Source organism: Talpa europaea (assembly GCF_964194135.1).
Source record: "Talpa europaea genome assembly, chromosome: 6".
In the NCBI taxonomy this organism is placed as follows: Eukaryota; Metazoa; Chordata; class Mammalia; order Eulipotyphla; family Talpidae; genus Talpa; species Talpa europaea.
In genome coordinates, this window is record NC_140072.1 from 2,620,828 (window position 1) to 2,633,606 (window position 12,779).

Genomic DNA, 12,779 nt, shown 5'->3' on the forward strand with positions numbered 1-12,779 from the left:
CCTGCAGAGCTCGTGCTACAGGGCCCGTGAGGAGACGGGGCCTTCAAAACAGAAAGGGCACCCAGAGGGCAGGGTCCTGGGTGGCAGCTCAGCTGGAAGCTGTGCCCTCCAGGTGGGTGCTGGAGCAGGGTGTGGGGCATGGGGTTCCTGATGACCCTTACAAGCAGACGCAGCAGCACAGGCGGCCAGTGACCGGGGCAAGTGGCTGGCGTCACTAAAGCTCGGCAGGCTGGGGAGATGGGACAGAAAGATGGGGAGAGCGCGCAAGGATGGTGAGCTCAGCCACGAGTGGTCACCCGGGCAGCGGCTGCCACACCCATCTCTGTGAAGGGAGCTCTGGTGATGTGAGGGGCAGCTAGGACCCGTGGGGCCCCTCGGCCTGTCCTCACGGAGCTTCTACCCCTGCCTCTAGCACAGCTGGGTTCCGGCATCTTCTTGTGGGTCGTTTCCCCTTGAAGGTCAACCTGGCCACATGCAGTGCAGCCAGGAGCGGGTGCTGCTCCTACCCGCTGCCCCTGCCGGATAGTCCCTGGGCAGGGACGGCAGTGAGTGCCCAGCCTGCGTGGATGGCACCTGCCTGGGTGGTGGGAGGGTCGTCCCTCCCTGACGACCCACAGTCCCAGGACCTGACATGGCCCCCAGGGGCCCACCGTGAGGACGGCCTCCAGCAAGCCGGGCATCTGGGAAGCACCTGTTCATTGCGGGACCTGAAAACACAGACAGGTGCAAAGAAGGAAGTAGACGCTGCCTGTAGCGCAGCCACCCCCACCAAGGACTAAACCCAGTGTCTCTAATTGGGCGACTTTGTCTTAGGTTTTTATTTAATGACATAATGTGCATTGTTGGGATCATACTGGATGTATAATTTGTATCATTTACCCAGAGGGAAAACGAAGGGGCTTCTTAAAGTCTTCCTTAAAGACTGAGTTTAAATAGGGCCAAAATAGAGGTTTGCATCTCCCAAGCTCCAGACACGCGGCTTCTCCATCGTCCCCAAACAAGGCAGGCGGGGGCACTCGGGGTAGCTAGCTGCCTGTCGCCCGGGCTGCCAGACCCATGCCAGGGTGCCTGTGCCCCTTCCTGCCCGCGCCCGCGCGCCTCCAAGGTGAGGCTCCCTCCAACCCAGCCTGTCCTTCCTTTCAGATTGGCCACATCGACGGCGACCCCAGCCGCAAAGGCGCCTTCCCTGTGTCATTTGTGCACTTTATCGCGGACTGAGCCGCCGCCGGAGCCCCCTCGCCCGCGTCCCGCTCCCACCGTGCGTCGGTGCCAGACTCCGGCCAGAGCGCCGTCCCCCGCCTCTCCGCGCCCTCCTCCCCCGGTGCCGCCGCCCTTGGGGAGAACTCGGAGGCAATTTATAGATACATATATAAATGGATCATTTTTTATCATTTGTGGTTTTCATGAAACATTGCTACACTTTATTAGGAAAACCTGAATGTCCCAAAGGTGAACTGAAAAGTGCTTTTTAACAATGTGACCAAGATCCCGAGTCTAGAATGAGCTGCCCCTACAGTCGCCTTTGTGGCCTGGCATAAGTTCACCCTGCCCCGGCCCCGTGCAGCGGGCAGCCTTTATGGACGTGGTCTTAGGAAGCCAGGCTTTGGAAGTCCTTAGCATAGTCCAGAAAGTTCTGGACGTTCTAGAGAAAATGTTTCAGTTCACCTTTAAAGGTTTTTTTGTTTTTAAGACTGCCTTTGCTCTCCACCCACTGTCATTTCCAGCAATCTCCAGACGTGCGGGAGGCTCCAGCCTCCGCGGTGCCCCGCATGCTCCCAGCCTCTTGCGAATCCTCCTTCACAACACCACACGGCGGCGGTTCCTGACGCCCAGGGCGACTGCCGTGCGCTTGGCCCACGCCCACTCCAGCCGTGTTTCACGAATTTGGTTTCAAACTAAAGATAATAGATTATGAAACATTTCTCTCAGCTAGTTTTTATACATTAGGTGTTTTGGAATTTGCCTTCTAGAACTTCCTTAATCACTCAGAAAGTTGTGCACAGCTTGAGCCCTGGCCACGCGCTGTTAACACTCCCTCGCTGCTCACCATGAAGTGTGCCACTGCCTGCCCGTTCTAGCTCCTGAGAATGTGTGACTCAGTTTAGTGTCTTGTGTTTATATAATATGCCAACAGGAATGGTAGTTACACTGTCTTGATGTTTAATCTGTCGTTTGTTCATAATCCAGAATGTATCCAAAATCCGTAGGTCCCCAGGTGAAAAAACACTCCCCAGTACCCCGGTTTTGCTATTTAAGTACAGCATATTGTTCAGAAATTTAAACTATGGGGGGTGGGAGGCTCGGTCATGTGTGCTAAACTCAGAATTCATTATTTCAGTGGCCTTTTTACACCCCCGTTTAGTCCCCGCAAGCCTGATTGGTGGCCGGAGTCCTGAAAACATTACTCTGGGAATAAACAAGCGTGTGATGCCCTCTTGGATTTTACCAAAAGCAAAGGAATAAATTTTAGCATATAGGCTTGGAAAGCGAGGCCAGGCGCTTGTATTGCATTTATAATCATGGTACAGTTGATTGAAGCAGCCTGTCTTTATTATACAAGACTTGTTAACGTAGAGTTGTGGGGGGTTTTGGTTTTTTGGGGGTTTTTTTGGTTGATTTTTTTGTATTTTTTGTTACTATTATAGAGGAAGACAGAACAAACTGGAATGTTTTCTGATATGCCGCGATTGCTTTTGCCTTAGAAATTCCGAGTAAAAATGTGTTGGTTCTATAATTAAAGTCCTTTTTAAAGCACTACATCTATTTTCACTAATTGTTCATGTCTGCCCAAGCCCTTCACTGAGGTCATTCTCTCATAGGCCTAGGAAAGTAAACAGAAACTTTGCACAGGGCACCTCCTATGTATGATCTACCATAGCCCTCTTTGACTCGTAGCCATCTTCAGCTTTGGCTACCTGGTGCCAGCTACGTAAGGAATCACAGTGACTCAGATCGACATTGGAATGTCCCAACCGAATCTGTCAGGTTCACTGGTACAAAATATCTAGGAACTGTGTTTCCACTCTACAATTTGGTGGTGCTATTGTGCAGTCATCAAGATTCCTCGTGCCAGAGGAGAAACGTTCACTTCCCTGCTAATAGCCTTTCCTAGTTATTTGCTCTTTGCAAATTAAAAAAAAAGGAAACTGAAAGGAAAACATTGTAGATACCTATTTATATTTGAAGTTTATGTTTCCTGACCTTAGCTGCAGGATTCTGGCATCTGGCCCTGTCCCATCAGACCCGCTGGGGTGAGGGCCCAGGCGTGGACGCAGACAAGCCACCGAGCGGCTGTGGGGGGCAGGGGGTTGCGAGCCCCGCGGCCTGGAGCGTGCGCTGAGATGTACGATACTCAGTTCGGTCACTCGATTCCTTCTGTCCAGTGGCAGCGCAACTGTATATACTGTATAACCTAAATCAATTCTTATTTTCATTGTCCTTGATGCGGTGATTTATAACTAGAGCATGTTTAATGGACTTACTCTTCCTGTTAGTCATTTGACTGGAAAAAAATAAATACTTTTAAATGGACTTGGCGTTAATTTTTGTTTTTAATGTCTAAAGCATGCTATGTGAAAAGCATCCTTTAAAAGAGACACTAGCCTACTTACCGTATGTGAGGGTCTTTAAATACTATTGCTGTTAACAGGAGCGGTACCCTGGTAAGGTTCTCTGAACCCAAGATAAGCACAGCTTGCAGCCTACGTCACCCTGACGGCACGCTACGAAGGCCGACTTTGTGTCTTTTTTTTTTTTTTTAAACTTTTTTTTTTTATAGAGGCATGTTTTTTTATTTATTTATTATATTTGTTTGTTTGTTTTGTTTATACATGCGCTGGGTACAGTCAGAAGCGCGGGAGGGTGAGAGAATTCACCAGAGCCAGAGTGGGGAGCAGAGCAGGCAGAGGGACTGAAGTACACTGCTGAGGGGAGCAGCGGGTGGCAGGAGAGGTCTGCGCACCATGTGGGATCCTCCTCCGGTGGCCGGGGAGCAGCCGGGGATCGAACCGGCGCCGCAGAGGCCGCAGGCAGCTTCGCAACCCAGCGCTCAACCGCTGCGCCACCGGGGAGGCCCCGACTTTGTGTCTTGAATCGGCAGAGCCACTGTCCCCAGCCAGCCTGAGCTGCTGCCCGCCAGATCCAGACCAGACGCCACGCCAGGGAGGCCCCCCTCCCGCAAACTGCTGCAGGACAGCCCAGAAAGTTCCCGGTGCGTCCCCCTCACTGCGTGCACGTCTGTGACACTAGTGCCAAGCGTATTGGTGGCTAAAAGTCACAAATGAGGTTTCCTTTTTAGTTCCAGAAAAGAAGAGACTTCATTGAGAGTCAATTCACTCTTAACAAGACACATTGTAACAGAAAAACAAATGATCAATATTTTATACATTGCGTTTATTTTGGGAAATTTAGAGCAAGGGATAACTTTACATTTCTGTAACAGCTCAAGTTACAGACTGATAAGTGGACAATTTAGAAAAGTGCTGAACTTTGGCCTGAGGTCGACGCCACTGGCTGGCGGAAGTCACGCTTTCTCAGATGTTAATACAGAGTCGAAGGCGGTGGCCAAGACTTTGCAGATGGCCTGTGCTTGCTCCTGCAGTAGTGAAGAGACCCGGTGAGGGGGTCAGTGCCTTCTGAACATGACCAGAAGAGGGACAAAGCTGACGCTCCCAGCACTTCCTAAAATGCACCCTAGCTTGGGGAGCCCCCCACCACCACCTCCACACACTCCTTCCCGCACCTGGAGAGCACTGCACAGTGACAGATGGAGCCAGCACCTCCGCCAAGGCCAGCAAGTGTCAATAAGGACAATGACATACAGAGAGGGCACCCGCTTTCCTCACCTGCCTTGGGCTTACCCTAAACGCCCAACCCCAGAGAGCGCTGCTCCCGGCCTCAGCTGATGACCCGCAAGCGGTCGGGCAGCCACTGGCCAGACCTACAGCCGTCACCTCATGGACAGCACCCTCCAGCCTCGGAGGGGACTAGGTGGTGGCCACTCAGCCGCTTGCCCAGGGTAGGGGTGGGCGCTCACCAGGCTGTGGCACTGGTAGACCCACAGGCTGTATTCCTCGTTGCTCGCGTCTGTGGTCTTCAGGGCCAAGAGGCTCCTTCCCGCCCCCAGCCCGTCATCGTAACACACCATGCGGATAATCAGGTAGAGCGCGTGCCTGTGCAGCACATCCTGTGGGCCGAGAGAGCCAGGCGGCGGTGGCGGTCACAGGCCCTCAGGCCTGCAACGCACTTTCCACGCAGGATTCCCTGTGGGGCTTTGGCCGGAGCACACCCTGGGCCAGGCAGGAGGCCCCAGAAAGACCAACCTCCAGAGACCGGCAGGATGACCCAAGCTCAGGCCCCTCTGTCCTGCAGGGAAGCCCCTCCTCCAGCTGACTGGGCTCTGAGTGGGCTGGGTCCCAAGTGGAAAATGTGTTAGGGACCAGTGATGGGGTGTTTGCATGGCCAAAGGGGAAAAAAGGAAGCCCCGGGCACCTTCCCTGGGTAACCCGTCACTTTCCAGACCAGCTGCCAGGGAATCCAGCAGGGACCCACAGCAAACAGGAGCCCCAACACGCCGGGGCCGGGCTGGCCCGACGCCCCAGCCCTCCTAGCACATCCTTCCTTAGTGAGTAAAATTACTTACGTACTGATCTGACGTGGACACTTTTATGCCATACTTGGAAACACCCATGATAAAGTCTTCCTCCAGAGGCACGAAAGGCAACTTTCCATCTTGCTTTAAAGTAAAAATAAACCACGTGACAGGCATTAAGCATCGCCTTGTCTCCTGCAGGCCGAGCAGCCAGTTTAGTGCCAGACCACCCCAGACCCCAGCCTTGCACAACAGCCCTGCAAGGACTGTTCTCCAAAGAGGCAGAAACGTAAACATATACTGCCTCCCACCCCTTTTTTAAACAGTTCACAAATGTGAGCCAAATCCAGCTCCACTTTAGTGTATTCTACCCGTCTTGCTGCTCACCCTCTGACAGGTGACTCTCACAGGTCTTAGGTTGAAACACTTATGTGAAGAAAAATAGTCTTAGTTTAAATTCTAGAGCTTATGGGAATGTGAGCACGTGAAAGGCTCAGGAAGAGGTGGCCTGAGGACGGCTCGCTCACCCAGGCGCTGACCCTTCCAGGGTCAGCTCTACCCACTCTTCCCTGCAGCCTTGGCCAGGTCAGCAGTGGGGAAGGACGCTCGGCTGGAGAGACCAGTGGGTGCTCTGAAAAGCTCCAGGATGGAAGAGGCTCTGTTGTTAAAAGTAGCCAATGCTGTACCCTGTGGGGTGACACCTCTCCACCATCTAGAAACTCAGGAAGTGACTCCCTGACGGTAGCATTGTCTTCTGTTTCATTCCTTCCCGTCACTGACCTGACATTTCATGCACTAACCTGAAACCTTTCATTGGTCTTAACATTTTCATATTTAATTTCCCTTCTTGATGATTTATCTTCTCAATCAAGATCTAATTTGGAAACCCACCTCATCTCAACTCTTGTTGGACACAGGGTATGAAGAAAGAGGTGCCCTAAGTCCACACCCCAGGAGACAGATAAGCCAGGGAGCTGCAGCCCAGCTTTCCCTGCTGTCAAAGCCCCACCCAGGGCTCAGCCCCTCGGCCTCATTTCAGCAAGCCCAGCCGGCTCCACTGACAAGCACAAAGGACTGTCAGGAGGAGGAATTCTGCCTCTGTCCCTCCGTTCCTGTTCCATCGCCAAGGCCCGTGGGCCCCCACAACCACAGCGCACCCCATGAACAGGCCCTGTCGTGGCCCTGGGCTAAGGCGGCAAAGACCTGGGCAGTCTGCGCCCAAGGCCTTAAGTTTATGCTCTAGAATCTCATGAAAAAAAAAAAAATTTTTTTTTTTTTACCTGGGCGACATCTATATAATTTATCAGGTCTAGTGGCCCTTCTAGACTTTTTCCCTCAGAAAGCTTCAGTTTCTCAATGGCCCCGACGTATTTTATTCGAAATTCTGCACAGGTATCAGAATTATTGTTGCTTTGTCCTAAAAGTGAAAGAAGAATTATAATAGTAAGACTTCAAAACAATTATCTAAAAAACAGGCTTTGTCATCAGAACTTAACCTGTAATAAAAAAAGAAAATTAAAGTAGAATATTTTGCTGTAATAGGAAAGAACTTAAAATGCCACACCTTTTCTTCCGTGACTCACAGTATACGAAAGGTATAAAAGTCTCAGCAGGAATAAATGAAGGGTGGGTGTCCTTCATTTCAGAGAAACAAGAATACTAAAATAACCAGGTAATGACTCAGTGCCTCTATAATGCACAGTGACAGTTATTTTTTTGGTTTCTTCTCCCTCCTTACCATGTTAACATTTAACTTTCTTTCCTGATCCAGGAAACAGGGCCTGCCCCTGAGGGGCAGTTAGCAAAGACCAGACGGTTTCTGATGATGTGGGTGGAATAACGCCCCAGAGGCAGAAGCACCAGCAGCACAACAGAGGCAACAGCCGAGGAGCCTGGGGGCCCACACAGAGCCCCAAAGTATCCGGGACACCTTCCATGCTGGGTGTGGGGGTGGGCTGTGACGCCTTTAAGCTTATGCTCATGTGGCAAAAATGGCCATATTTTAATATTCTGCAGGCATCTGGAAGATGCGCTTTTGCAGCCTATGGTTCTTCTCTGCTGCTCCCCTACACCACCACCGTTTCTAGACGGACGAGTCTGACCTTGAAGGGAAACGTGGAAGGCTTTTAGACAAGGAAATGGATGTAGTATAGCTGCTGTCGTATATCTGCGATTCGACCGAATTAACAGGTGGGCTGGAAGCCACCTTTGATTTCTCCGGAGGTACTCATTCCAGGGGTCGGTGGCGGACGCGGCCCTGGACCTCCAGTCACTCCTGATGTTAACGAGCTGGTGCGCCTCTGGCCGAACAGCTCTGAATCCTCTTCCCCAGCCAGACGTTTGCCCCACAGCCCACAAGTGATAGGATTTGCCCTTTGCCACCCCCTGCTCACTCGGCGCTGAGAAAGGTTTCCATCCCTCTTCGCTGCTCTAGACCAGCGAGGGGAGTCTGCCCCGTGCCTTAGCCACACCCCCGCAGTGGCTCTCCCCAACCACCCTGCACCCCCAACCCACGCTCCACCAAATCTGGGGCCATGTTTATAACTTATTTTTAATATTTATTTATTTATTTATACAAGATCCAGGGTACAGACCAGATGCGCGGGAGGGTGAGAGGATTCACCAGAGACAAAGTGGGGAACAGAACAGGCAGACTGATGAAATACACTGTGAAGGGAGCAGTGGGCGAGACAGGAGAGGTCTGCCGTGCCATGTGGGACCCTTGCTGGCCAACTGGCCGGCCGGGATCAAACCAGCACTGCAGAGGCTGTGGACAGCTTCACAGCACTGCTCTCAACCACCTGCGCCACCAGGGGAGGCCCCATGTTTGTAACTCTTATCCAAATCAAATGGCAGTGGGGAAAAGAAAGTCCCAGCACACAAGGGGTCACGGTGCCCACCGGGTGAGGCCCTGAGCATGGGCAAAAGCCTCGGGCAGCTCGTACCTGAGCTCTTGGTAGAGTCTGTGTCCAGGCTGGCCACGGTGCTGGACCGGGAGAGGCCCCCGAGGCTGGAGTCCACGGACTGGGAAGTAACAGACGAAAATGTAACATTAGACTTACTGTGTCCAGTGGCTTGCTTGTTACAGCTGATCCAACACGTGCAAAATCACCTCAACTAGGCAGGTCAGCTGTAAGGATTTTCTAGAAGACAAACTATGGCAAACTTCAAAAGACAGATAACACCAACGGCTCCTTCCATAACAACAAGTAAGTGGGGTGTCCACACCCCCAGCCCACATCAAGAAGCTGCCACTGTCTCCTTCCAAAGGACCTGACATTTGTAGTGTCTGAAAATCTACATTAGCCCCCAAAAACAACCCTGTGCAGAGAGCAGCTGGGAGTTTTATCCGGTTTATTAAATGAGCAGGGACTCAAAGAGGATTCATCCAGCAAAGACCTGGCTCTCCTCTCCTGCAGCTCCCCAAATCCCCAGCCTGGGGCGTCAGTAGCTCTCCTACGAGCACCTGGCCTGCAACGGGCCCTGGTGACCGGAGCACCCCAGTATGATGTGCAAGAAAAACAACCAAACCACTAAGCAGAACAGTCGCACGTGGTGGTGTGGTTTGTTCTACAGAATTACGTTCTCGGTGTGCTTAATTTCCACGTAGATAACATCTCGTGAAAACACTGGGTTGAAAGGATCCGTCCTTTTTTTGCACCTCGAATCAAAAATTTTCAAAGTGCATTCAAATGTTTTAAACTTTTAAGAAGTAAATCGAGAATGCAAAAGCGAAATAATGCTTTTAAGAATGCAAAAGCGAAATAATGCTTCGTCCCTTTTTCCACAGCTGCGCTTCATGGGAGATAATCTAAAAGGAGAACAGAGCCGGGTGCAGAGCGCTCCCCAGGCCACATGAGCAGGAGATGAAGCAGGACCGACCTACATACGCAGAGGCTGGGGGCAGGGAGTGGGGTTCAGCTGCTGCTGCAAACTCGGACTGATGTCTGGGCCAAGTGAGTATGATAAGCTTTTGTGCTTCAAACTACCCGCCGCACACATGCATAGGAAAACACCCATCCTAGTGACCCCGAGGACAAGGAGAACAGGAAGGGAGAAACCCGTCTGCTTCCCATGTTCAAAATATCCAACAACAAAAGCACACACCACCCTCAAATGCAAATCTGCCACAGCTTCCCTTAGAAATAAGTCCTGTGGCGGTTCCCGCTCCCTGCGGGGTGAGACCTCCCCCCGGGCCCCTCTGCGCCTCTGGCCCCTCCACCCGCCCTGCCCGTGTGTGTCTGGCCACGTCAAAGAACCCAGCCCAGCCCGATACTGCAAGTGGCTAGCGCGATCCTTCGGGAGTCAGGCCTCTAGTCCGACCGCCCAGCAGCAAGTAAGTCATGATGTCTCCCTTTAGCCACTTTCTGGCCTAAAGAACAAGAGCTGAGCCGGACACTGGTTCCCAGCCTGGGGTCCTCCACGCCAGGGCTGGCAAGTCACTGCAGGGAGGGTCTTGATTAGCTCCAGGAGTTCAAAGCCCTTATCTCCTGCGGTGGTGCCTTCCTCCTGAAGATTCGCTGAGGAGTGGCCATCGTCACCCAGAGGGGTGCCTGGTGATACATCCCCTGGGATAGGTGCCCCAGCATTGTGCCCTGGGTGCCCCTCTTGCTTGCCAAGTCCTGGCACTGAGCATACATGTCTTTTACAATAGAGCAGCCCCGGCCAACTAGGCCTCAGGGCCGCAGGACCCGTTCAGAGGCACATCGTCTGCTTCTCAAAGGTCGTAATCACGGCATTGGCCACTCTGCCCAGTAAACGCGCTGCTAAGCAAACAGAACTATTGTGTCCTGGACACAGCATTCAAGAGCCAGCCCTGCCTCCTGCTACAAGTCCATGGAAAAAGTCTGAAGTTGGTGTTTCAATGACACCATTCTAGGTTAGCGGATTTAAAAGTTTCAAAAAAATCTACCAATACAGAACAGAACTGTCTCGAGGGCGGGGCGCGTCCACGCCTGGCGTGAAGGTCAGACTCCCCTGTCTGAAATGTCAGAGGCTGCCTGTTACACACTCTCGGGAGAAACCCGACCCGAGGCCCACCTCCCTACCTTGCTCTTAGTGCTGATCTCGCTGCTTTGGGAGCTGCTACTGCTGTGCCGCTTTTTGCCCTTCCGAAACATTTTCCGCCACCGCGGGGCCCGGAGGAGCCCTAGGAGAAGAATCCGGTTGGTTAGCCCGGGACGGGCAATATGATGTCACCACAGAGCAGAGGGAACCCCCATCTAGTCCAGGGCGCCGCCTCTTCTGAAACAAATACTTTCCTTGGACCACGAAATCTGGACGCCATTCTCCATCATTCTTTCTTTGCAAGTGGCAAGGGCCTAACCCAACAAATCAAAAGAGCAGAAGCCTCGTGGTTGCCGAGGTGAGGAGAGCGCTGCTCTTGGCAGTGACACGTGCAGGGGCCGAAGCGGCCGGGTGTCTCTCTCACCCAGTCAAGATGTGGGTGAAACAGGGATTAAGTGGGAGTGCAGGGATTAAGTCTCAGCGCTATTAAGCCATCGGCAGCCACTTTGGCTTGAGATCCATCCCCGGCCAGGGAGCTACCCACATGGCGCAGCAGACTCTCCTGTCTCCCCGCTGCTCCCCTCAGCAGTGGATTTCAATAGATCTGCCTGTTCTGCTCCCCACTCTCTGGTGAGTCCTCTCACCCCTGCACCTTTGGCCTGTACCCTGGTTCTTGTATGCATAAATAAATAAAAGACGTGGGTGAAATACACAGCCTGTCACTTTACTGGCCCAGAGACTGAGACCGAGCCACTGCCTTGGGTCGACACTGTCAACAACACAGCTAGAAACAAGCCATGCTCCGCCTCAAAAACGTTGAGTTTCTCTCAAGTCTTGGACTCTTTAGGTAAAAGTTGTTATCACATCCCTAGGTACCCACTCCCGCTCCAGGAGGCCAGCGGAGGACGTGACCTGGGATCTCCCAGGGTCGGGCCACCCTGTCCTTTGTTCAACGAGTGGCCTCCCCCGCCCAGCGCGCAGGAGACACACACAATACTTGGGAAATGACTGACTGGCCCGCACAATGCTTCATGCTCCAGACCCACAGTGTTGTCCCATCCTCACAGCACCCTGATGAGATGGGGCATTTGTCGGGCCTCCCGTGCCTCCTTTCACCCAAAGCCCCAGCCTCCCGGGCTTACAAAGTAGGCCATCACCTGCATTTCATAGGTGAGGGGACTGGGGCCCACCTTTCAGGAATATTTGTGAATGAGATACTAACAAATACTCACCAAATACTGGAAAATCTGCAGCAGAGACAAGGAACTCTACTTACCACGAATCAAATGATTTTATTGTCTTCAAAGGTTCCACAGACAGTCGTCTGCACAGAGCGCGCCTCTTCATTCCGACACGGTCAGCTTCTCAGGGAAACAACGTGCCTGGTGAAGGAAAAGGGTGAGTCCATTGTGAGTTGACCATGAACAGACCTCCCTGCTCCAGGGAAGCTTCTCCAACTGCACCTGGAGACCCCGCGCTACATCCACTTACCTGGGTCTGACCTGCGGCCACTGACCCAAGACTTAGCTGTCATCCCAAGCTTTGGAATCAGCCTCATCACCCAATTTGTTTCTATAGTTTTGCTTACTTTTCAGAATGAATGAATGATTCATTCATTCATCCCGGAGGAGCGCGAGGGCCAGAAGATGCTGGGGCCCGTCAGTGAAAAAGACAAAGCCCCGACCCCAGGGAGCCCAGTTTATTCTTGAGTGTTTCATGTGCACTTGAGCGAAGTCTGCACGCCGTAGCTGTGGGTTGGAATGTTCTGTAGATGTCCCATAGTCCTATCTGATCATCTTCGAGAGCTCATCTTCGAGAGCGACTCTCCTTATTTATTCTGACTCACTGGTCTGTCTATGACGGTGTCATTGTCATCTTTCTTTCATTCCTGGGCGTCACCTCCTATGTCTCGGGGCTCCACATTTGGTGCGCAGATATTTATAAGTGTTTTGTCGCCTTGTATTAGGCAGGGAACTCAATTTTAGGAGTACACAGACCAACAGGAAAACCAAATATAAAACAGTTTTTTTTATTTATAAAACAAATGGCTAAGTAGAGAACCAAAGCAAATGAAAGAGACACACAGTGATGGAGGGAAGGGGTAAGATTTTACAGAGTGAAAGATGCTCTGAGGCTGTAAGAGTCAAGGAGTCCTGATCAGTCTCAGAGGGAAAGCATGAGG

At 52.1% G+C, this 12,779-nt stretch overlaps 2 protein-coding genes across 7 annotated transcripts in view; one reads left to right on the forward strand and one right to left on the reverse strand.

Moving 5' to 3' along the window:
• ASAP2 (ArfGAP with SH3 domain, ankyrin repeat and PH domain 2) overlaps positions 1-1,218 on the forward strand; it is a gene marked incomplete at both ends in the record, with an annotated part of 114,224 nt that extends 113,006 nt beyond the window's left edge. For all 6 annotated transcript variants that reach the window (XM_084235004.1, XM_084235005.1, XM_084235006.1 and 3 more), the window contains one exon: positions 1,144-1,218. In XM_084235004.1, coding sequence (XP_084091130.1) covers positions 1,144-1,218 — 75 coding nt within the window. The remainder of the gene's footprint in view (positions 1-1,143) is intronic.
• Positions 1,219-4,522: 3,304 nt separating this feature from the next.
• On the reverse strand, positions 4,523-10,710 carry ITGB1BP1 (integrin subunit beta 1 binding protein 1; the record flags this gene model as incomplete). The annotated part of the gene is made up of 6 exons (XM_084234378.1): positions 4,523-4,594; positions 5,036-5,185; positions 5,642-5,734; positions 6,871-7,007; positions 8,536-8,614; positions 10,639-10,710. The coding sequence occupies 6 exons, from the start codon at positions 10,708-10,710 to the stop codon at positions 4,523-4,525; spliced, it is 603 nt and encodes a 200-aa protein (XP_084090504.1).
• Between the last annotated feature and the right edge of the window lie 2,069 nt (positions 10,711-12,779).